Here is a 24533-nt window from a genome sequence, read left to right as displayed (position 1 = left end):
AATTGAACATGTAATCGAGGATGTAGTAGGAATTGCGATAATTGGACAATTTATTTTTTTTAAAATCAATGTTCGTAAAGTTAACTCGTTTTTATTTTAAAAATATTAGTTATTATTGTAAATTTTGGTAGAGTTAACTCGTCTCACAGATAAAAATCTGCAACATCGTTTAAGAAGAAACTTACTAACTTAATTGTTATTTTTCCATATTTTTAACTTAACAACTTGCAACTCATTAAAATTTGATGTATACTATAATCCTAATGGTATTCATATTGAAAAATTATAGATGATATTAAAAATATATTTATAATGTAATAACATCGAATAAATAAATTGTATTCTCTTGGTTAATTTCTCAAATATGTTAAAAAAAATTACCCTTTTAAAATAAATTATACCACGGAATCCATAATTCTTCCTTGAATAATAGTGGAGTATTATTAAATGTGATATTGCACATTCCTAAAGCCCTTTTGCGATTATTATAATAATAATAATAATAATAATAATAATAATAATAATAATAATAATGCATGTACCTAAATAGGGTTTGTTTGGTTCAAGTCATGTACTTGAAATCCATCCGTTTTGACAATCATTATCTCGCTTTTGGAGACCAATCGTAATGGCAAATTATTCTTAGAATTTTTACTTTTTTATAAAGTATTTGTCTAAACAAAATACTACATGATTCCATTGTCTAAAAATCTAATGTTCCATTTAATTTAAAGGATTTTGATTGAAACTAAATTCATATTTTACGTAATTACAAGATCAAACACTTATCGTCTTATCAAATACATGACTCGTCTAAAAAATATAAGTTAAAAAAATTTATATTGTACTACATATTAGATATCATGTGTCCACCGCTCTATTGATGAAAATAATTATTTCACGTCAACCATAAGTTTTCTCATTTTTTTAGTTATGTTGTTCTAAAATTGTTCTACCTTTCATAAATCATATATATTTTGAGGGGGAAAAAGATTTCAATCTATTTTCATTATTTTAGACTTTTAGTACAAAATTTTCATTTATAATAATGTTACCGTCTAGAACATTTAATTTTAATAAGAAATTATACATAAATTTCACGTTTTAAAAACGATATAAGTACAAATTATTTTAAAATGATTTGAAAAGTTTAATCAAAAAAAGTTTAATAAAAAATTAAAGACGCTCGAGTATGCGTGGGTGCGGACCATGTACAAGTAATGATGATTTGTTTTTGTCAAACATCATAATCATCGTGTTAAGTATAATTAATGGGGATCATTAAAGCTTAGTTTTGAAGTTTGAAGGGAAAAGAAGAGAAGAATAATAGAGAAAATAAGGAAAGATAAAAAGGAGAAAAGAGAATATGTATTTTTTGCTTAGGAGTTGGAGAATAAATTTATTTGAAATTTTTTTTTTTTTTTTTTTTTTGTGTGTTTCCTCCCATTCCTCCCACCTTTGGGAAGAAAACATTTTGGGTTTGGAGAGAATTTTATTTCCATTTTTTTTTACCTCTTCTTGAAAATCTCCCAAACTACACATTTTTACATTATTTCTTCTAAATCCTTTCTTTTCCTTCCTTTTTAGGTGTTTGAAACTGCTTAAATTTTTAGGATTTAATTAGAGTTATCAAAATGGGTAAGATCTGCTTTGTTGGTTTATCCCACCTCACCAAATATATGGGTTGATTTAATCATTTCCTAACACATCAAAATGATGGGTCGGCCTGCCAAATGATGAGTTGTGGCGAGTTGCAAGTCAATCGGTATGCTCCACTAACCCGTTTTGACAATTCTAATTTTTAATTTATTACTATTTTTAAAAAAATTCTTTTGAATTTTTTTTTCAATTTAACGAGAAAATATAGTGATAAAGGTATGAGTTTAAGCATGTCAAGCAACTCGTGAGCAGCTCGGTCAAAAATCTACTCGAGTTTGATTTGACTTTTCACTCAAGTCGAGTTCCGAGTTTTATTGTTTTTACTTGATTAGTTTGCGAGCTACTAGAATATTTATATATTATTTCGATGTAGGGATATTTTTGTGTGTACAAATTCAAAATCTAAATACTAAAATTATACTACAAACATTATCGAGCTTTTCGACAGCGATTTTAAAGCGTATATCTCGAGTTAAAACGTATATCTCGAGTTAAAACAAAAAACCAACTTATTTGATTGTTCTTGAATAAGAAAAATATGTAAAAACATTGACTCGAAAATGGTTAGTACTTTGCTTGAGTTCGAACTATGATCGGCTAGAACTTTGACTCAATATTATAGCTGTACTTTTACTCGAAAATGTTGCAGAATATCGTCTCCCTTGGCAGCTGGTGAACCTCGAAAATTTATGTAGTGTTTGATGTACTGTTTTATGACTTTTGTCTTGTTTAAAGCCTCTATTTATAGGTCTCCAAGAGTAAGCTGAAATGTCATCAATTCATGGTTATTTTTTTTCATTGGAATGCCATTATTTTGCTCTTATGAGAGTTTTTATAAGTCCATGTATATTCAGCTGAATATATTTCTTGGAATTCTTGTGCTTATTGTAGCATCATTTTTCAAGTTTTCACATATCGAATATCGTTTATTTTATATCGATACTTTCTTATGTAGTTCATGTGAAGAGAATAAAACATATGTCACACATATTAAAGATAGCTCAAAGATGGAAACCTCGCCAATGACTTGGCCACATGTAGCATGAATGAGCTAATCCATACTTAAATGTGATACATAAAATGTTTGATACTTACCACTCATATCAATAAGATGAATCTTCTTTTAGAGATCTCATAACATTGGAACTCCGAATTTAAGTGTGCTTGACTTTGAGCAATTATGAGGTTGGTGACCCCCAATGAAGTTTCTCATGGTGTGTTTGACTGAAGACATAAGCACACTGTGTTGATATAGTGTGATTATTCATCAAATTCGGGGTGTCACAATTGGTATCAGAGACTGACCTCTCTTAGTACGATTTGGTTTAGGGACGAACCAAGCGAAAACCGGTGGACACGTGACACCCGAAACCAAAGATCCTAGGATGGTACATGATCCACAGTATGAGTGGTTAATATCTAAAAAATTAAAACTCCATAAATGACTTGGCAACATGCAGCATGAATAAACCGATTCATACCAAGATGAGAGATGTAAAAGATTTGATATGTATTACTCATATTACTAAAGTGCATTTTTTTGGTAGCTCATAACTTAGAAACTCCAAAATTAAGTATGTAATACTTAAAGCAATTATGACTGAGTGAGTGAATGCGGACTTAAGTATATTGTAAAGACTCTTGTTAGTACAATGTTGTTAATCATTGAATCCGAGATGTTACAAATTCGCTTTTAAGGATTGCCATCCATGACCAATGTGCCAAAAATCTATATGTCGGTTAGAGACCTAAATTATAAAATTATTTCTATAGCGTTGGAAGCAAACAATTGCTCGTATATAAAACATAATGTTTCATGTGTATATTTATTATAACATGTAATTTTTATTCAAGCAATACACTCTACACTAAAATTGACACCACAATTATCAAAATCTAGTATTCAATTTCGAGGAGCTGCAAATTTATGTGATTGTTCAATGGAAAAACGATTGGAATGCTGCAATTTATTTGTTTTACAATTTAAAATATATCAATTACACAATCAGTACAACCTATAATTTTTTATATATAAATAATAAGTAATTACTCAGTATCACACAACTGGCATGCACGTTTTACATGTAAAACTTCTTGGTCTTGCCTGTATAAAATTATTGTCTAATTTAAAATATTTCAAAAAATAAAAATTCTAAATTTTATTGTATAGTTTCATGCAATTATTACATCTTGAGACTCTCTTTATATTGACAAATAAGAAGTTCGATATCTCACTATCAACAAACGTGTAGTTTACGCATGGAAATTATATGCTCGTTTGACCTTTTACCACCAACCAACATGCAAATTTATTATGTGAAAATTAAATATTGATTTTTTTCTTTTATTAAAAATCCTGGTCGTAATCAACTTTATTTATTACTTAAGTATTTTAAAATATTTATATCATAATAGTCAATCTAAATTTAAAATCAAATTCATTTATTGTATTTGAATCAATAATTTTGAAGCTATTTATTCAAATTCAAATTAACAAATCTATTGATTTGTTTGAGTACATATATTTTTAAGTATAATTTTTTTTATGACGTGAGAACCATTTGACATGCAATAGAAAAACTCATGGTCAACGCAATAACGTACAAAACACGTTATTCATGTAAACTATATTGAACAAACCTTGCATGACAAGCTCGCCCCAAAATACGAAAATATGTTGGTAAGAAGGAATCAAGCTCTATTGGGTAAATGCTTATCTACATCTAAATGCTTACATACATCACCAACTCTAACATCTATTGAGGGCTATGTTACAGTGGATTTTAAATTTTAAACTGATTATTTTTTGAATTATTGTGGTGAATTTCAAATCGATATATCTAATATAGATTTATTTCAAATAATTATTCAAATTTTGGTTCTCATATCCAACTGCAATCTACGATTGTTATTTTACGGAAAAAAAGGTATTTTTGTTCAAGTATTCTTACCCTTATCTTCATGCATTAATTAGACATCCAACCTTAAAGATTATTTATACAACTATTTCACGTATTCCAATCTTCCATCCAAATATTTCATGGCCACACCCTTTTTTTCCTTTAGTTTAAGGTGCTTGTCGCCATTGTTCCTTGAGCTTAACAGAAAGAGGTCAAACCTTAATATAAATGAAGAGGGCTAATATGGTATTTTCACGTAATATTATTTTGATGTATTTGACACTCACCGAAAGTTAAGAAATATAACATAAAAAATCCATGGGCCCGAGGTATGGGCTAATGACATTAATTGAGTTTATGCATATTGAAAGCCCATTAATCTTTACAGCCCGGCTTATGAATATGGCCCATAAACAAATATAATACTTTATTTTTAGGAAAAACTTGTGTGAGACGGTCTAACGGGTCGTATTTTTTAGACGTATCTCTTATTTAGGTCACCCATGCAAAAGTATCACTTTTTATGCTACGAGTATTACTTTTTATTGTGAATATGGGTAGGGTTGACTCGTCTCATAGATTATGATTCGTGAGACGGTCTCACATGAGGCCCACTCTTTTTCTAATCTTACAAAATTGAATTATAAATGAATAAACAAACAAAGAAACAAGAAAATTTAATTTAGTTTAGCTCTTTTTATGTGTGTCTATATATATATACACACACACACACACACATATATATATATATATATGATACTCACGGGAAATTTAGGGTCCGATCCACGCAAGCGTCACTAATCCAGACACGGGCTTCAAAATTACCCTGGACCTGAAATCACAAATAAGACCGTTAGGAGGGGGCAGGAGGGTGTCCTGGCGTAGCCCCTCCGACGCTCAAGTCAGAGATTGAGGATATATGGGGGGAGCAGCTAAGGGTGCTGCTGAAAGCAATATAGTGAATTGAATGCCTGAACTGAACACTCAAACCTGGTATTTATAGGAGAATACCTGAGCCCGTAATGGGCTTGGGCTTGGGATGAGCCACGAGCTCCTGGGCCGGATCTTGATGGGTTCATCCCTGAGGTATATATATATATATATATATATATATATATATATATATATATATATATATATATATATATATATATATATATATATATATGAGTAGATCTTTTTGAAATGGTCTCACGAATCTTTATTTGTGAGATGGGTCAACCCTATCGATATACAAAATAAAAAGTAATACTCTTAGCATAAAAAGTAATATTTTTTTGGCAAAAACTTGTGTGAGACGGTCTCACGGGTCGTATTTTGTGAGACGGATCTTTATTTGGATAATCCATGAAAAAGTATTACTTTTTATGCTAAGAGTATTACTTTTTATTGTGAATATGGGTAGGGTTGACCCGTCTCACAGATTGGATCCGTGAGACGGTCTCACATGAGACCTACTCTATTTTTTAATAGATGATCCAAATAAATGATCATTCTAACAAAATACGTCTCGTGAGACCATATCTAGGGACGGATCCAGGAATAAGAGTTGGGGTGGGCTTGAACTCAATATGATAAGTTATATATTATTAAAAAAAAAGTACATTATATCGTTCAACGAAGTTGTGCCTTACGGGATTTTAAAACATAAAATTCATCAATAATAGAATTTACATCAATATGTTTAGCTAAATCTCGTTCAATATAGAGTGTCAAACAATCGGCATGAAAGTCATCCTTCATTTTATTACGAAGTGCCGTCTTCACATGCTTCATTGCTGAAAAAGCCCGTTCAATAGTGGCAGTAGACACAGATAATGTCAAAACAAGATGAATCAATCTAGTCAACATAACATAAACACTTGACCGTCCATTCTCGATCAATTGCTGACACAACTCAACAAGTGTAGAAACCTTTAAATTCTGCATCACATCGAGTTTATAAATGTATCAATTCATACTTCAAAACAACAATTTCTTGATCTGTGAAATCTCCAGGATAAAACTTCTTCGCAAGCTTGCAAATATCATCACTGTTAAATGAGTCAAATGAATTTTTAGGATCTAAAGCTATACTAAGAGAAAGAAGTTTCACCGATAACTCATTGAACCGAGTATTTAACTCCATCAAAATGAAATCTATTGCTGCATTAAAAACATCAAAGTGGTAATGATGTTCTATTGAATAAACCGTCGCTAATTAAAACCGCCGATCCACTTTTTTTTTTATTTTTTAATAATTTAGCGACGGTTTTAGCAATAACCGTCGCTAATATTTGCGACGGGTTTTGATAAAACTGTCGCCGATCCCCATCGGCGACAGGTTTACTAAAACCGTCGCAAAAGTAGCGACGGTTTTCAAAAAATCGTCGCTAAAACCGTCGCTAAATAAAAAAAAATGGGCTGGGCTACAGCCCAGTATAGCCCTAGCGTAGATCCATCTCTGACCATATCATTATATATATATATATATATATATCACACATAAAAAGAGCTAAAGTAATATATATATGTATATATACCTGTTAATCAATAAATTATCGAGTGTGTGTGTGAAGAAGTATTACCCTGAGCACAGAATCAGGGCACGCGCCACTTCTCCTCCGCCGAGAATACCAATGGACCCGCTAACGCTTCTCCGCGAGTACACAATCCGCAACTCTCTCGACAAAATCGTTCGCGTCAACGATGAATATCGCTTCGGCTCCGACTACTCCTTCCCTGCCACCATCGAGACCGCATACCGCTCCAAGCACGTGCAATCCACCCGCCGCTACACTCTTGAAACCCTAGTTCATTTCATCACCAATCACAACCTCAAACACACCGATTACTTGCAGCACGCACGAGCTCTCCGCATCCCCGCCGTCACGCTCCCTGATCGGAAAACGGTTCTTGATTATCTTACGGGAAAAATCCAATCTTCAGATTCGATTGTCCCCCTTGACTTCCCCAACATTCCTCAAATCCCAGCCTTGAACAACGTGGAACGTAATCTGCAGTATGATTCGAACGAATTGGCGATTCAGGAGGGTTTAACGAGCGAGAAGAGCTTGATTGAGCTGATTAAGGCTAAGGAGAGGCCAATTAAGGATAGGGAGGCAATGCTGGTGTTTAAAACTCGAGATTTTTATAGTGTTTTGGCTTCTGCTATGAAACGAGACGAGGAGAAGCAACGTTTGGAGGCGTTGCAGAGGAAAGATAACATTGTTGCTAAGAATAGAATCGAGAGTAGAGGATTTGGAATGGGGGACGAGGTGACGAAGATGCGTAAGATTGGCGAAGGTGTGCCGATTATTTTGGTCCCAAGTGCATTTTCGACCCTGATTACGATTTATAATGTTAAGGACTTTTTGGAGGATGGAGTGTTTATTCCGTCGGATGATAAGGTTAAGCAGATGAAAGGGGGGAAGCCTGATTGCGTGACAGTGCAAAAGAAGTTTAGTAGGGATCGGGTGGTGACAGCTTATGAGGTGAGAGATAAGCCATCTGCACTGAAAAGTGAGGATTGGGATCGCGTGGTCGCAGTGTTTGTGCTTGGAAAGGAGTGGCAGTTCAAGGACTGGCCATTTAAGGACCATGTTGAGATCTTTAACAAGAGTAAGTTTTATGTGGTAATTAATATATTTTCGAGCCAGTGTTGGTTAAATTTGAATTTGATGCCAAATGATGCCAAACGCCACGTGTTATATTCGCGCTTGAATTGGTTAAATTTTGAATTTGATGCCAAATACCACTTGTTAGCTGATTTCCGAGCTTTATGCATTTGAATTTATGTCGGGGTTATGATTAGTTTGCTGTCAATGTATGGGAACATCGAGCATCTAGTCGCACCCAATAATTTCGATGTAATATTTTCAATTGCAAATGAACTCGAGCCCTAATGCTATTTAACTCAACTCAGCATGATTGCCACATATAGCAAAATTGCTTAATATCTGCAGTTTAAATTAGTCTGCTGGAAGGTGTCAGGAATGTTTCTCAGTTTTGTATTTTCTCTTTGTGAGAAAATCAAATAGGTAGTCGGAATAGTCATCTACTGCAGCTCTCCTTTTAAGATGGCGCATGAATGTGGAATGGAGCAAAAGCAGGGATTATAATTTGGTGTATTTTAACTGATGCTACCATCCCTCAAGAGTTTGGACTATAGTCATGTTTTTTCTTGTGGACAATGTTGTCACCATCTTGCTGCAGAATACGTTTTAATTTATAATTTTATGCATTTTTGTCATACTTTATTCATCTGATGAATGTCAGTAACATGGCATTGGCATAACAAATTGCAATCTGTTCTTGGTTTGATATCATGTTTGATATTCTCTGACCCCATGAAAGTGAATGCAACAACAATTTGAGTTGCTTGCATTACAGTTGTAGGGTTTTACATTCGCTTTGAGGATGATAGCATAGAATCAGCAAAAACCGTGAAGCAGTGGAATGTTAAGATCATATCGGTCAGTATTCTTGAATTTGGAACATGTTCCAATACTCCAACTATTAGTGACTCCTGCATTCACGTGCATTTTTATTTCTTTGGGCTTTGTTTCTTTTACATACTGTTGCTTCTACTGTGAATATTACTTTATGATCAGATTAGCAAAAACAAGCGACACCAGGACAGAGCTGCGGCTCTTGAGGTGTGGAATAAACTTGAAGAATTTATGCAATCTCGATCCCGTTAGGGTAAGCCAAAGGCTTCTTATGATTGTTTACAATTTGTCTCCTTTTCTCTTTCCGGTGTTGTAAACCTGCTTATCAAGACAATGACTTCATGTTCTACCCTTCTGCGTATTATGCTCAGGCCTCAGTTCCCATTTGTTTTTCTTATAGAAAACATTAGCATATCTTTTCATTTGCTTTCCTGTTTACTTGCAGTTTCCAAGGCGAAACCTGAAGCCGAGAGCCTGCTGAATGCTGGTAATCTTTCGTCTATTGGTTTGTAGAATCCTTGTTGATACAGGTTTGTCTGTGTATACATGATATTTGTAGGTTTTTGAGCAACATAACTGTAATAGAAACGTGCGATGAGGTATCTTTTGTAATTTCTGGAGGATTTTTATTTATTAGCCATTCTGGATTTGCCATCAAGTCTTATGGACAATTTTTTAATATGCAAAATAGTTAGTCTTTCGCACTTGATTAAGTCATAATGTGGTATAGATATCAATGATCTTCAATTCTTTATTACAAAAAGGAGGCAACACCATACGAAATCATACAGACAGACCCTCTGAAACAGGTCATAAATTGAACAAACAATTAAAGGAATCACTCTCATCCATTTGCTTAGAACTCTCTAATACGTACGGAAGGCGGATGAGTTCGCGAAGGATCAGGGCAAGTTGAAAGCTGAAACATAAGATGCTAGGAAGACGCCGAAAAATATCATACTAAGAGCCAGCTGGTTTGGTGAAGCTGCATTTGAAGAACCATCTCCGGGTGATGGCAACACTTTTGATCCGCCCCCTGGATCACATAGAAGAAATATCAATCATTGGAAGTGAAGCATGAAAATGTTTTAGCCATATATCCTACCGAAAAAGGTAACATTTTCTCCTTTGGAATACAACGTTTGAGTGCCGTGGGCCTTGTGGGCAATTCGATTTCACAAGAATTAATGAATTTTAGGCGTCACGTGGGAGAAAGAAACTGTTTACCTGAAGGGTTTTTGCTAGGAGAATTTGGTGTGGAAGGAGAGTCGGATGGAGAAGCAGCTGCAAATTTTAAACGAAATTAGATTCAAGTTCTATGGAAAGCTTCACAACTATAAAAATTCATCAAAATGTTCAGAAAGCAAACATGTTTTCTTGCAAAATATTCAGATAATTTCTTTCAAAAAGCCAATCGATGTTACTACTGTATTTCCTTGGTTATCCTTGGGATGCAAATAAGTAGAATCGAGTTGAATTGATCCCCATGTCATTTAGTCACCCCGGAGCTTAAAAATGAACGGTTTCGCTAACCTAATTATCGACTTCTGTTGAGCAATATCTGAATTCGGGATCAAATTTTTTTTTGATTCGAGCTCAAATACAAATCAAAACTATGTGTTTGAGCTTGATCGAGTTTGACAATTTCGAATACAAATCCGATAATATTCCAAATAACTCAAAAAGCTTGATAACCTACTATGCTTCTCTCACCCCTAGTCTTACCATTGCACTTGCTGACAGGAGGAGTTTGAACATTGCAAGCCTTGGGCAAGGCAAGAGCCTGAGTTTGATTGATATTCAATCCCAAGTTTGACCCTCCACCATTAAGCACTTGACACAAGCATTGTGGCTCCGACCCAACGACATTACGAAGCTGCGAGCAGCAGGAAACTGATGGGGTGGAGGAGTTGCCGGAGATGAAATTCAGGCAAGGTGACATACTAATGATCACACTGGTACAATCGTTCGATTGCGATGCGACATAGGGCCAAAGCATGGTGACAAGAATAATGGCTAATCCCATTGAAATTTTGTGGTGTGCCATTTGATTTGGTGATTAAAATCTTAGATAGAAATGGAGGTGGAATCAATGATTTTGAAGCTTGGTGTTTAGTCTGAGGATTTTGGTTGTGTTGCTAGGGTTTATATAAATGGGGTTTAGGGTTTTGGTTTAGAAGTCAAATTAAAAGTTTGGTGACATGGGTTGCCTACTTCTCCGTATTAAGAATATATTCTTGGATTTAAAAGGGTTTTTATTTCTCATAAATAACTTTGTGTATATAGTTTAACTAATAAAAATTAGGTGATATGGACACATGGAATAGTTAGTAATATATGGGTGACCTACTTTTAAATGTGCTGATTGCTATCTAATGTCAAGGAATGATGATATTCATCATCTTGAAATAACTAATTGAACTCAAAACGTACATTCACTTTTTTAGGATCGAGCGCTTGCTGCTTTACCAAAAACTATAGCTGGTGGTAATGGTGCAACTCAAATTTTTTAAATCGCACAGCAGCTCAAGCACCACGGTTCGATCGTTCTATCAAGCAGCGTCAATTATTGCACCCAACAACTCTCACTAAGACATAATCTTCTAGTATAAGGAGAACTTACCTAAACATTTGAAGAAAAATTCGTTACATATAATCTAATATATACTTCAAAACTACTAGACAATAACAAAATAGGTATACATTAGCTTATAAGTACGTACCACATACATGGTTATCATATAAATTTCCTTCGGGTTCGATTAAGGCACGCTCGATGGGGTCCTTGAGATTTTAAAGAAAGCCGAAGCACGTATGATATATATTGTACTTAGCAGAAACAATTATTGTACTAAATATTTCGGATGTTTCAATTTAATTGATTCTTAAGTTTAATATACATTGCTCCAACCTAAAAACCTATTAGTATCGTTATCCCAACTTGTCATAGAATAAGTGAGTTTTTTTTATATCTATTTTATCTGTTGAAAACTTGAAATATTAAGATTTTATATTTTACATTCATGTTAATGATATGGTTTTTAAGGTACTAATTTGTTTGGTAATATGATTAACGTTGGTCAATGTATAGCATAAATGAAAGGATCTAGTTGTAGCCCATTATCCATGCATTTGAGTTTGAGTTGAACTTTATCCTATAGAGGTGACATAAACAATATTTATTATAAATACAAAAAAAAAAATCAATAAATTAATATAACAATGGAAATTTTCTAATTCTGACACTATCATAAAAATCATTTTTACAAAACTGACAATTTAGATTGAAATTTTTTCACACTTTTATAATACAAGAAATTTAGATTATTCTTGTTATTCTTGTCATCGTCGTCACTGTCACTAATAAATAAAGTATTTATTAAAAAATTATGATGATAATACTGATTTTTTTTTTTTCTGAAACTGAATTTGATAAATTTCTTCATCCTAAAGCTTATTAAATTAAAGAAGAAGTACATTTTATATATTTATTTTTTCTTTTAAAAAAAATCAAGAACTGAGGACATATTCAAGAAGCAATAGGCATAAGCAAACTAGTAGTATCTTTATGAAAGTACATTCCAAAAGGTTAGTTAAAATTAGTTGAGCCACAAAAACCACTTCTAGCTAACCAACCTCTTATCCCTAGCACCCTTTTACCTATAAAATCCAATCATTCAAATCTCATTCTCACAATCAAACCACTGATCAAATCCCAAAAATTTCTAATCACAACACAAACAAAATTACCCTGATTATCCCAATGGCCTTCCAATCCTTGATCACATTTCTAGCAACAGCAACAATTGCATTGTTTTCAATCTCATCAGGGCAAATCACAAATACTCCATGCACATCTTCAATGATCACATCTTTTATGCCTTGCGTAAACTTCGTGACCAATGGTACCGTTAACTCGACTACCCCGCCTTCTGCTTGTTGCACTTCGATTGGATCTCTTATGAGTAACGGGAAAGACTGTCTTTGCCAGATCGCGACTGGGAATGTTCCATTCCAAATCCCAGTTAATCAAACTCTTGCGATTTCGCTTCCGCGTGCTTGTAACATGCCTGGTGTGCCTCTTCAATGCAAAGGTAGGAGGATTTTTCCTTCTTTCCTTTTTTTTTTTTTTTAACTTAACCAAGAAACGATTAGTAAATTAAAGTTTGAAATTTACTAACATGTGTAAAACGAATAATATAATTTGCAGCCATTGGTGCTCCAGTTCCAGCTCCAAGTATGTTATATATTATGGATTTGTCAAACAATTTATTTCATTTTTTAATTATTATGACTTGTTATATAGTTTGATATCATATAATAAATTTATATGATTGGCAGGCCCTTTGGCCAATGGTCCAATTACACTTCCACCCAATGGTGCTCCTTCTCCAAGTATCAATGGTATTAATAATCTTCTCTAGTTGTACAGATTCAAGATCAATAGAAAACAAACTTCATCAAAATAAATTATCTGGCATGCAGGCCCATCCGGTGCTGAGCCACTATCACCAAGATTGTCCCCAGAAGCTGAACCAAGCACCCCGGATTCACCTTCTCCGCCAACGACTACAGGAGGAGCTCCGGCGGGCAATACAGGCAGCAGGGCAGGAGTGACACCATCAGCTGCTGGCCACTCGTTTTCTGCTGCTTCTCCTCTGCTTCTTGTGGCTGTGCTAGGAGCTGTTGCATTTTAATACTACTAGTTTATCTAGTATTATGCATAATATTTTTATACTTGCCATTGTTTTGAAGAGATTAAATTATTCTTGAGGGTGTAATTGAGTGATTGGATTGTGATTCTTGTGTGTTGTGGTTAAATAATTAGAATTGTCTTATTTGTTTATTTATATATTTTTGGCTTTATTTAGATGTTGTTGAGATTTTATGTGAAAGAATTAAAGATGTGTATTATTACAATCTTTATTACTAATAAAATTACGATATTTAAAAAATATTATAAATGCGATTTTTTTCATATACAAAATAACGACATATCTGCTTCTTGAGATGTTCATCGGTCAGTTCAGTTTTACGCAAATTTATTTTATTTTATTTTTATAAATATATAATCTGATATTCAAACAATTTTATCTCTTAGATTTGGTTTTTTTTTTACTAAAATGGTTAGGTTATTTCGGTTCGATTTGGGCATTTATTTAGATTAGTAATTAAAATATATTTTAAACTATAATATGTTACTTTCTTAGTTAATTTTTTGATAAAATATTTAGTATAAAGTATATGAAATAAACAATAATAATCAACTAAAAGTTAACTTAATTCACTAAATATCATTTTATAAAACAGATAATCTAAATACAAATATTAAAAAAATGTTAATTTAATTAAAATTCAGTTATTTCGATCTATTCAATTTTGACATTTATAATCCAAATCTAAACCATATAAACTTCGATTTTAATATTTGTATTTAAGATTTAAAAAAAAAATTGATTTGGTTTGGTTTCCTATTTTTTGACTTGAATTTTCGATTGTTTCTTTTCAACAAAAGTTAGACCTACCTCTTATTGATTGTGTATGTGAGAACTGATCTATAAATACAACACGAAGGTGTTCTCACACACTGAGAGATTTGTGCTTCTAATCTAAGTTGATATGACTTAAGTGTGTCCTCTTCTTCTTGTACACACACTTGTATTCATTGATGGTCTTCATCTTGTTTTACGAAGGCAAAGTTGATCGTACATCAAGACTCATCAATTATGTCCGTTGTATTTTGAATATGTTCCTCGAAATTTTTGTATGTACTTTCTCACAGTCATTCTGGAATATATTGACTTTAAACTCTGCTGCAACATTTATTATTATCCTTTTATCGAACAATTGTTGTTACCCTTGTGCAAAGCTGGAAACTTGCTACGATCTACGAACTGGTCTGCTCCAAATTGATGCTCTGAACTGGTATACGACTGGTCATTCGACTAGTTTTGTACTGGTTTGGTGAAATCAGTTGGCTCGTCAGCTGGACTGATTTCACTGATTCAGTTGAATTGATCTTCGATATATCAGTTTGACTGGTTCAGTTTGGGCATGCAATTGTCATTTTCAGTTTGCGTCTCGATAGCTTCAGTTTTGGCTCGAGAACTGATCAGTTTCAGCTTTCTGCACACTTAGATAAACTTATTAGATACAAAATATCAAGTTTTATTAACATCAAAATCAAGATTGCAAATATTAAATGTTCCAACATAGTTGTTTTTTAGATAATATATTATTAATCTTGTTATTAATTATATGATGTCAGTATACGTTGGATATGTTGATGTTTATGTTCTTTATCAGCAACAAACACACATATCTAGTTTTATTACACTTAACAACTTGAATAACAGTATTATACCATATATCAATTCACATAAATTGACATCATTTTATTAAATTCATAACTTAAATTTTCCACGACATCATTATTTATTCATAAATTCAAAACTACTAGATTAGAACTCTCTAAGGCTTCCACCCTATAGCCACCGTAAGCCAGCTCTCTAGTGATGGACTCCAACACCGCCACGGCCACGAGCTGGAGAGTGTGGACGTGGAGGACGATAATTCCGGGGAGGGAAACGAGAACGAATCCGTCGACCTGGATTACATGGTGTTGGTGGACGAATTGGCGGCGGCTTAGGCTTTGGCTTGGGTTGAGGTTTATGAGGTTTACCCCTATGTGGCACCTTGCCACCCTCATTGCTTACCATCAACTTAGGAAAATTTTCTTCAACCATTGCATTTCCATTATTTGGATAGTCATAAGCCAAGGAATCATGAATTGGAAGCATAATCAATCAAAGGGCAAATGTAAATAGGAAAATTGAACTCATTTTGTTTGTGAGATAATGAGAAATTTGTGAAGAAGATTGTCTCATATTTATATCCCGAAAAATATTAATTTCAAGCTTGAAAAAGAACTCATTGGATAAAATCATTATAATTATGGTGTTATCTATTAACCTACAAATCTTTTCAAGTGTCAACATCTTTGATTGGTCATTTAATAAAATGTCGTAAATTTTAAGAAATAACAAAAAAATATACAATTTAAATAATTATTTTAAAAATAATCTCTAAATATTTTATACAAAATTAACAAAAAAATACGATTATATATAAATGTTATGCCTATAAATGATTTCCAAGAATTTAATTATATACCTATGACTAGTAGTCGATATTTGTAAAAATGTCAATGGGGTGGGTATGGGTGGGTTTGGCTAAACCCAATATCCTCCCCATGAAAAAAACTTTGACCCATTACCTGTCCCACCCCGGTTAAATATATTTCGGACCCACCCCACCTCGAATACGAAACGGGGCCGGGTAGACCCGTGAGACCCGAATTTTTTTAAAATAAAAAAATAATATTTCTTCTCACATGACTGAATTATGAAACAGACAAGCCTCTAAATACAACATTGTGTAAAATTAATTTATGTTTTCGACCACACTTAATAATAACAAACAAAGTATTTTCACGACATAAAGAATTACATAAAAAAAAGAGTTACTAGCTCTCCAAAAAAATCTTGACATCCCCAAAAATAAGTTATAACATAATTTAAACAAATCAATATAAAATCAGCGAGTAGGAAATATTTAAGTCTACTAAGATGAGGACCAACTATTATTCTACTATTGCTAAAAGCAGATTCAAATGCAACAGTTGACATAAGAATAATCAAGATCGTTATGGTTGAGGTTAGCTATTAAAAAAATAAAAATTAATAAAAACTAAAACCCTAAAATATTTATATCCACATATATGAGGCGGGTCTATTACGGGTCTGGGTAAAACCCTAAAATATTTATATCCCAAACCCACCCCATACACGCGGGTCTATTACGGGTCTGGGTAAAACCCGGACCCATTGACATCCCTAGATATTTGATCTTTTTCACGGTGATTACAAGAAATAGTTAAATAAGTAAAGTTGTAGGAAAGTTACAGTATCATACGCTCTCCATTGAAGTGATATATAGACGGGATTAACTTGTTGGTTTTTATTTAAAACAAAAAATAAAAAATCAAGTGACGCCGATAAGGACGGAATGATTTGATTTTTGAATTTTTTTTTAAAAAAAAGAGCGTGAATACCTTAATTATTAAAAAATAATAATTAAAATTTGCGTGATAGAATGATGAGATGTATCACGATGAGTACAAATCATGCTAGCAAAATCAATTACCACGCCTTGCTACTTGTTTTTGACCGAATATTGAAAATTTACTTATATAATTGGTATATGTTTGGATTGAACATTTGATTGCGTATCATAATTCTTCATTGGTCTGGATAAAAATTTTGAAGTTCATCATTCGTTTGCTTTTATAATTCTTTGAATTATTTCGGTATGAATCTTAAGAGTTATGTATTACTGATTGAAGTGTTGAAAAACAAGTAAGCATACATTTTCTTTTGGTGTTCGAACAAGTAAAATATATTTAATTGTTGGAAGAACTCAATATCAGTTTCTACTGCTTCAAATTAAGTCAGAAATATGAAAAGAGAGAAGGGGCCAAAAAGTTCTTGAGGAACCAGAGGCATGCTCAAAAGCACAACAATAAGAGCAGCGAGACCGCGAACGAGGAAGAAGAGTAGATGATTGATGAAATTGCCATGCCCACTCCTAACCACCTGGAAATGAGGAAGAGCTGAAGAGCTAATATGGTGTTTTTTTTTTTTTGGGTATCAAGGGGTTTTCTTTATTTAGTTTTTGTTGATTCGGGAGTTTATGTTGGATTGTTGTATGAGCCAACAAGAGAAAAGAGCCAATAGGAGAAAAGCAGTTCCCTTCGCTTTAATTTGAAAAGAGCCAATTGTCCTTGAAAAGACCCTCAAAATGCAACAAGCTTGGAATTATTTATGAACAAGCTAATAATGATTAATCATATTCAAGTTTCAATACAAGGAATACCAAATAGATACAAGATTTGTTGTACATTTGAATAACAGACAAAGAGAGAGAACATAAGATCAATCAGACATCAAGATCCTTAAATACTGCAAAAAATCCGAATGCCTAAAAAACAGCCCGTTTCTAAATAAAATTATTTCTGGTGGTTATTAGCTTCATGAACCACAATGAGGTCGCGGTTAGCTCCCTCGGTGATGCTCACCAAATAGATACAAAATTTGTACATTTGAATACCAGATGTTCTTTTTCAACAGACAAAGAAAGATAACATAAGATCAATCAAAGATTAAGATCCTTTAATACTGCAAAACACCTGAATGCCTAAAAAACAGCCCATTTCGAAATAAAATTATTTCTGGCAGTTATAAGCTTCATGAACCACAATGAGGTCCTAGCTCCCTCGGTGATTCTCCCCGATGAGTAAAGAGAGAACATCTATTGATGTACCAAAAAGTAGCAATCTCGCTATCCTTTTGTTCTCATAATTGTTATACTCCCTTTTCCACCTTCTGTGTGAATTTTAGTTCTCCCAACTACAGGTTTCCCGGAGAATGCTGATGTCAAACAAGAATCCGAAAGATCTTCATTACTCTGCTGCAATTTTTGAGGAGGATGAATTTTCTGGTTTATGTCCTTTAGAGTTATGTCTCCGTGTATACCACATGGTTTGATGAAGGCAAATGGTTTAACTACCGAAGAGGCTAGTTTAGGAGGTGTACGCATGTATGATTTTCTACCTGTGGTGACAAAAAGAAAAAATAGGGTAGGCCACAAACTTGTCAGGCAGATATTTTCACAAGTGATACAAATCAAAATCTTTTCTCATTGTCGATCAAGAGGTCTATCATTATGCTAAAAGTCGTAGCTAGCGACAATGGTTCAACGCAAATCTATTATACAATATAGTAAGCAGTTCATATGCCACATTACAATCGTTACGCCACATAAATAGTGGCAGGAGCCATCATTGTTCAATAATCAAGAACGAGAAGATCTAAATGGGAGAATAATTCCAGGAAAATCAATACAGAAGAAACCATTACCTCTGAAAACAACATTTCCACGAGGATGAACAGTATGCTTTTTGACAGCATTAGCATCATACTCAGGAGAGCTGTTGCAAATATCTGCAGTAACAAATGATAGATGCTTGAATACAATGATGAAATGACAGGAAACTAATGCTGACAATGAAGAAACTGTTGCAAATGCAAGTAGATGATTGACAATGGTCATCGGTAACAACATTTTCATGTACCTCTAATGTCTATTTGAATATCAGAAGTTCCAGATGCACTGCTGTTAGTTCATATCAAGAAACTAGTCAAACATTATTTTGCCTAAAAGAAAGTCGACGTTCAAGGAAACATGCATATTTTCCTTGTTGGAATTCATATCAAGTTGAAGTTCAAGGAAACATACATATCTTCGATGTTGAAGTTCATATCAACGTCGTTAAAGCAATCGGCAATCCAGCCTTCAGATGATGGGTCCAAACACTCACTACCAGATACCGATGTGCATTCTGAATATAAGAGATATCACTCAATATCCAGTTCTTCAATTTTGATAATTGTGTATCTCGTTATAAATAAACAAAATATACTTTGCAAGAAACAAACCTGCAAATCCAGCAACCCAATCTGACATCTCCGACATTGCATCCTCGAGAGAATCATGTGTCTCCTAAACATGGAAAAGCAGAAGATCTGGTGTCTTATGTATAAACAGGCAAGTTTGTGATACATAACTAACTGCTAAGCTTAGGAGTTTCAAAAAAGGTCTCTAACAGGGTACTTGGGTAGAAGGCCACAAGTTCGAAGTCCCTTGTGCACAAAACTTCATATACTTTCACTAAATCTTGGTTGCTTATTTCTATATCTTATTTACTTAATGCGTAATCAACATGCACATGACGTCTTAAATATTAATTCCGACATATTCCTTGATCTTCGACTTACTATTGAAAGTGCATGTTAAGTTCCTTTATGGAAATGGTAAACCAATTCAAGGGATTTCTGATACAAATATTCAGTTCGTTTGGACTTCTATAGTATTGAATTGGGACCAAGACAAAAAAAGCAAATAATAAAACTAAAAATTTGGACAGCTCTCATAAGCATTAGCTTTTGAGAAAATTGGTTTCTAACAGCTCTATAAACTTGATCTTTGAAACAAAAGAGCTTCGACGTGTGATAAATGTGTGAACTGTGAAGAGAAAATGTAGACGAATGCTTTAAATTTTTAAACAAACTTGGTTCAAGTTTTATAATTGTCTTCAACATTATCTCTTGCCAAGGATGAGAAAATTAAACAATAAATTCTATACATTTAAACTCAAAAGGCCATGTGAATGGCATTCTATTTCTTTCCAGGTATTACGAAGATGAAATAGAACAAATTTTCAAGAGAAGAATATAATTTAGCATCCACCTTGGATCTTAAAAATGCTTCACTGCAAAATGGTGCCTCCAAACCTTCAGATTTAAATTGTAGCATCCGGCGCCTTTTTGCTTGAGAGGAAGGCTCATCTGATTGCTCTAACTCTTTCCCTGTCAGTTCTTAAATTGGTTTAACAAAAATGCGTGTCAGCCATGTCTCTGATATATGAAGTCATTTTGCAAGTCCATTATTCAGATAACGTTGAAAATACGGCTGAGTGGATGCAACTAAGTTAATGGAAAGTAAAAACAAGAAATAAAGTTTGCAGCAAGCAAAGAAATGCTATTCACAAAAAGGGACAAAACTAGCTAAAATATCTAATCTCATACAGAGAAATATATCGAGGGATACATCTAAGAAAGGAATATATATTATACCACAATCAGCTACTTGGTAAGCTAAATCTCCGCAAGCCTTCAGAGGGGTAGCTTCGTCACTAAACATATAAGAGAGACTTTGTTCATTTTGGCTCACACCATTCAACAAGCATTTTGGTAATTCTGCCAAACATATGGAGAAAAGCTGAACATTATAGCCTACAAACAATATGATTGACTCAAAGCACGTTTAGACTCACCTATGCTGCTATTTTCTTCAATGCACGTATACTGATCTTGCCAATTCCATATTTCACTGTTGCGAATTCACAAGAAAAAGTTATATTACACTATATGCTTAGACACCAAGAGCCGGTGTGATAACAAAAATATAACTCCTACAAATCTTAATGCGCTAGTGATCAAATAATCATGCTGTTAACTTAAATAAATCAAGGACAGCAAAGGTCTACATAAGAATGAAAAAATAACTAAAGTTGAGTCCCAAAGAAAAAGATCCGAAAACTATATAAATCCCAGTACGAAAAAAGCTCAAAAAATATTTCCAGAACGCTTTAAAATATAAAATAACAATTGCATTGCTGAGAAAATGATTCAATGAAGAGGATACACAGCATATCTACACCCATCCCTTTAATTTGCTAACCTGATTAAAGCAATTTTTTTTTAAAAAAAATATCCCAACAAAGGTAAGCAAAATCGAAATCAAAATCAAAATCAAGAACAGGCATTTCAATTGCAGTTACCCAGTAAAAGTTTTAATCTTTAGAAAATGGGATGCATGAACAGAAATCGCCACCAAAAATAAAAAATAAAAAATCAACACATCAAAAAAAAAAAAAAAAAACCAAAAAATCAACCCATTCATAAACACAGCCAAATCAAAGCGAAAAGGCCCGTTGAGATTCAGGAAGCTCACTTATCGTTGTTAAAATTCATTTTCTTTCTGGGTCTTGATCCTTCTTCCCTCTGCAATCAAAATGCGAACAAAAGGAAGAGAAATGTAGCCGTTACCGACGCATTTGTATGTATGTGTGTACGTATATGCACAATCATAGTACAGTTACAGACAACCCATAATTCTACTTCGCGAATAGATACAAAATTATTGTGAAAATCGATATTGTGATGCAAAAAAGCAAAACATCCCTAGAAATCTGCAAGTAGTGAAGTAGTGGTCTTGTTAAATATTTTGACGGGTCATTGACAGTATCCGGTTGGTGGAAATCGGATCTTTCAACCCGGAAAGCTAGTCTCATTTAAGTAATCGAATTATCCTCGTGTACACGGGCACGTGCATATCTCAAGTCGATTTTTTTTACACAAGTATTCTTATCAAAAGTAAAATTTAAAATGAAAAATTAAAATTTCTTGATTTTTAATAAATTTCTAGTTTTTTTTTACATAAAATGAATTTTTCATACAAAAAAAAAAACTAGGAGCTAAAAAAAGGAATCAAAAAATATTTTGGGGATTTAAAAACTAGAGTAGGTTTCTTGTAAAACGGTCAAACGAAATTTTATCTGTGAGACGGGTCAAATCTACCGATATTCACAATAAAAAGTAATACTCTTAGCATAAAAAGTAATATTTTTTCATTTATGACCCAAATAAGATATTCGTCTCACAAAATACAATCCATGAGATCGCCTCACACATGTTTTTGCCTATAAACTATGCCAAAATATTGTATTATGATTCAAGTAATATATATAAATATATAAAAATAAACTTAATTAATTATATATATTAAGTTAATGAACTGAAATCGACCCATATTTAATTTTAGGTTCTGGTTATAATTTTTTTTAGAGACGGGTTCTGATTTCGATTAATAATTTCGACTAGAGGCTATTCTGATGTACAAATATTAATGTATATGTAACATCACTTTTATTCGATTGGCGATCACTATAACGTCCGATTCATTGTGAATCTATGTACTCGGTATTTACATATTAAAAAAATTAAATAAACAAAAAAATTACGTGATTCAATTTAATTTTTTAGGTTTAAAAGTTAAACACATGCACGGTAATTTTACAACATGTCGCAACAAGATTTTCCGTTTGTTACAAAATATCAATCGGTCAGATATACGTTACAAATTATATAATAATTATATAAAAAAAAAATAGTTACGATATAGATTGCAATTAAATTTGAATTTTTCAATTTACCATTAAATCTATTCGTAACATCGAGTCTTTTAAAGTCGTCTAGTAAATTTGGGTCATAATTTTTATGTCATGTTTTTATTTATATTATAAACTAACGACCGAGAACATACGTTGCTTATCCATAGCACAAATAATAAATATTATAGCATCGCAATATATAATAACAATAGCAAACTTTATGAAAATATTATCTAATTTTGGATCAAACGGAAGCTTTCAACTTAGAGTATGTCTCTTATGAGATGGTCTCACGAATATTTATGTGTGAGACGAGTCAACCCTACCGATATTTACAATAAAAAGTAATACTCTTAGCATAAAAAGTAATATTTTTTTGATGGATGACCCAAATAAGATATTTGTCACACCAAATACGACTTGTGAGACCGTTTCACACAAACACGAGAAATCACATTTAAATAAGAAATCGATATATTTTTGGAAGTAAATAAATTGTCGGACCATGACATCAGAATAACACGGATTTTTCTATGCTATTTAGGAGGCATAGATTTCAATTTTAATCAATATGATCACATTAAGTTACAGTCAATCATACATTTAATTTAATTTAATTTATTAACGATTATTTACGGAATTGGGTGATTCATTCAATTTAATTAGATAATTTCTATCTATATTTAGTTGCTATTCCTTAATTTCACATCCACTCTCTTTTAAAATACAACCACTCTACACTAAATATTTTTTTTCAAAAATGTATCTTAGGATATGATTGACCATTAAAATTTGAGTTCCTATTAATACAAAAAAGAATATCACTTTAATCATGTGTGCAAATAAAGCCTAATTCGATATTTTATTACATAAAAAAAACTTTTGTGAGACAGTCTTATGAGTCAATTTTATGAGATGGTATTCTATTTGAGTCACCAATGAAAAAATATTATTTTTTATTGTAAATATGGATAGAGTTGACTCGTCTCACGAATAAAAATTTGTGAGACCGTATCACAAAAGACTTTACAGTGAGAAATACACAATCACATTGTGCCCACACTCAAATTTTAATTTCTCAATATGATGATTTATCAAGCATTATATTTGCATATAGAAATAATTCATATAGTTTGCAAGAAAATTATTGATATAATAGTAATAATAATAATAATAATAATAATAATAATAATATCATTATAAGATTATGAATATATGCAAGAGTGATGATTGAAAAGGGTAATTCCCGTTTTTGGTCGGATTACATATATCCAAATCGAATCGACAAATAGGTCCCTTGTTGGGCAAAAGTGTAAGAGAATATGTCAAAAGCCACAAACTTAATTGATATCTGTAGGGGTCTCTTAATTAGCTACTCAACAAAAATGAATTTTGAAACTTATCGCCTAACTTTATGAAAAGGGCCTCACTTTTAATTTTTGTATTGGTGAAAGGACTTCACATAATGACTATAAAGACTTATTAATTATTATTTGAATAAATAATGCCTCCAATGTGGTTGATTTCTTGATAAGTTTGGTCGGCGTTCAAGGGGATAGTTAGTGGAAAATAATAATAAAAATTATTATATGGTTCAATGCAAAGGGTCCACCAAAAATTTGATTAAAAATTAAGGGTTCATGCAATTTAAAAGTAATTTAGGGTTCTTAAAAAAACTAATTCAGGATATAT

At 32.8% G+C, this 24533-nt stretch overlaps 4 protein-coding genes across 7 annotated transcripts; 2 read left to right on the top strand and 2 right to left on the bottom strand.

Annotated features, from left to right (window-relative positions):
- Positions 1-7088: 7088 nt before the first annotated feature.
- LOC140827905 (protein CDC73 homolog) lies at positions 7089-9647 on the top strand. The gene is made up of 4 exons (XM_073190848.1): positions 7089-8159; positions 8931-9013; positions 9152-9242; positions 9435-9647. Exons 1-3 carry the CDS (start codon positions 7178-7180, stop codon positions 9239-9241), a joined length of 1155 nt encoding a protein of 384 aa, XP_073046949.1. The 5' UTR covers positions 7089-7177; the 3' UTR covers position 9242; positions 9435-9647.
- A 51-nt stretch (positions 9648-9698) lies between these two features.
- On the bottom strand, positions 9699-11188 carry LOC140827906 (non-specific lipid transfer protein GPI-anchored 5-like). Its single transcript, XM_073190849.1, has 3 exons — positions 10715-11188; positions 10217-10273; positions 9699-10025 (listed from the first exon to the last, which is right to left on the bottom strand). Exons 1-3 carry the CDS (start codon positions 11034-11036, stop codon positions 9892-9894), a joined length of 513 nt encoding a protein of 170 aa, XP_073046950.1. The 5' UTR covers positions 11037-11188; the 3' UTR covers positions 9699-9891.
- A 1499-nt stretch (positions 11189-12687) lies between these two features.
- Positions 12688-13859, top strand: LOC140828580 (non-specific lipid transfer protein GPI-anchored 16-like). 2 transcript variants are annotated; one of them, XM_073191520.1, is made up of 4 exons: positions 12688-13083; positions 13200-13226; positions 13331-13384; positions 13475-13859. In XM_073191520.1, exons 1-4 carry the CDS (start codon positions 12753-12755, stop codon positions 13684-13686), a joined length of 624 nt encoding a protein of 207 aa, XP_073047621.1. In that variant the 5' UTR covers positions 12688-12752; the 3' UTR covers positions 13687-13859. The 2 variants fall into 2 exon arrangements, with proteins under 2 accessions (XP_073047621.1, XP_073047620.1); XM_073191519.1 differs by having other exon boundaries at positions 13331-13393.
- Positions 13860-17986: 4127 nt separating this feature from the next.
- On the bottom strand, positions 17987-21925 carry LOC140827904 (protein XRI1-like). 3 transcript variants are annotated; one of them, XM_073190847.1, is made up of 9 exons: positions 21623-21925; positions 20943-20998; positions 20743-20865; positions 20357-20475; positions 19546-19609; positions 19346-19448; positions 19182-19222; positions 18967-19050; positions 17987-18660 (listed from the first exon to the last, which is right to left on the bottom strand). In XM_073190847.1, the coding sequence occupies exons 1-9, from the start codon at positions 21640-21642 to the stop codon at positions 18389-18391; spliced, it is 882 nt and encodes a 293-aa protein (XP_073046948.1). In that variant the 5' UTR covers positions 21643-21925; the 3' UTR covers positions 17987-18388. The 3 variants fall into 3 exon arrangements, with proteins under 3 accessions (XP_073046948.1, XP_073046947.1, XP_073046946.1); XM_073190846.1 differs by having other exon boundaries at positions 17988-18660; positions 19182-19219; positions 20357-20484; XM_073190845.1 differs by having other exon boundaries at positions 17988-18660; positions 20357-20484; positions 21623-21924.
- Positions 21926-24533: the final 2608 nt, after the last annotated feature.

Source organism: Primulina eburnea, chromosome 3 (assembly GCF_022965805.1).
Source record: "Primulina eburnea isolate SZY01 chromosome 3, ASM2296580v1, whole genome shotgun sequence".
Taxonomy (NCBI): Eukaryota; Viridiplantae; Streptophyta; class Magnoliopsida; order Lamiales; family Gesneriaceae; genus Primulina; species Primulina eburnea.
This window is presented reverse-complemented; position numbering and strand designations above follow the sequence as displayed.

Bases quoted from the DNA above. Each gene is read 5' to 3' on its own strand.
- LOC140827905 (XM_073190848.1), top strand. From the start codon at position 7,178: ATGGACCCGCTAACGCTTCTCCGCGAGTACACAATCCGCAACTCTCTC. The intron at 8,160-8,930 runs GTAAGTTTTATG...CTTGCATTACAG, and splicing joins TGTTGAGATCTTTAACAAGA to TTGTAGGGTTTTACATTCGC. The intron at 9,014-9,151 runs GTCAGTATTCTT...CTTTATGATCAG, and splicing joins GGAATGTTAAGATCATATCG to ATTAGCAAAAACAAGCGACA.
- LOC140827906 (XM_073190849.1), bottom strand. From the start codon at position 11,036: ATGGCACACCACAAAATTTCAATGGGATTAGCCATTATTCTTGTCACC. The intron at 10,274-10,714 runs GTAAGACTAGGG...TAAAATTTGCAG, and splicing joins TCCTGTCAGCAAGTGCAATG to CTGCTTCTCCATCCGACTCT. The intron at 10,026-10,216 runs GTAAACAGTTTC...TATGTGATCCAG, and splicing joins TCCTAGCAAAAACCCTTCAG to GGGGCGGATCAAAAGTGTTG.
- LOC140828580 (XM_073191519.1), top strand. From the start codon at position 12,753: ATGGCCTTCCAATCCTTGATCACATTTCTAGCAACAGCAACAATTGCA. The intron at 13,227-13,330 runs GTATGTTATATA...TATGATTGGCAG, and splicing joins TGCTCCAGTTCCAGCTCCAA to GCCCTTTGGCCAATGGTCCA. The intron at 13,394-13,474 runs GTATTAATAATC...TCTGGCATGCAG, and splicing joins TCCTTCTCCAAGTATCAATG to GCCCATCCGGTGCTGAGCCA.
- LOC140827904 (XM_073190845.1), bottom strand. From the start codon at position 21,642: ATGAATTTTAACAACGATAA. The intron at 19,610-20,356 runs GTGGATGCTAAA...TTCCATGTTTAG, and splicing joins AAGCATTTTTAAGATCCAAG to GAGACACATGATTCTCTCGA. The intron at 19,051-19,181 runs GTACATGAAAAT...TTGTTACTGCAG, and splicing joins TATTCAAATAGACATTAGAG to ATATTTGCAACAGCTCTCCT.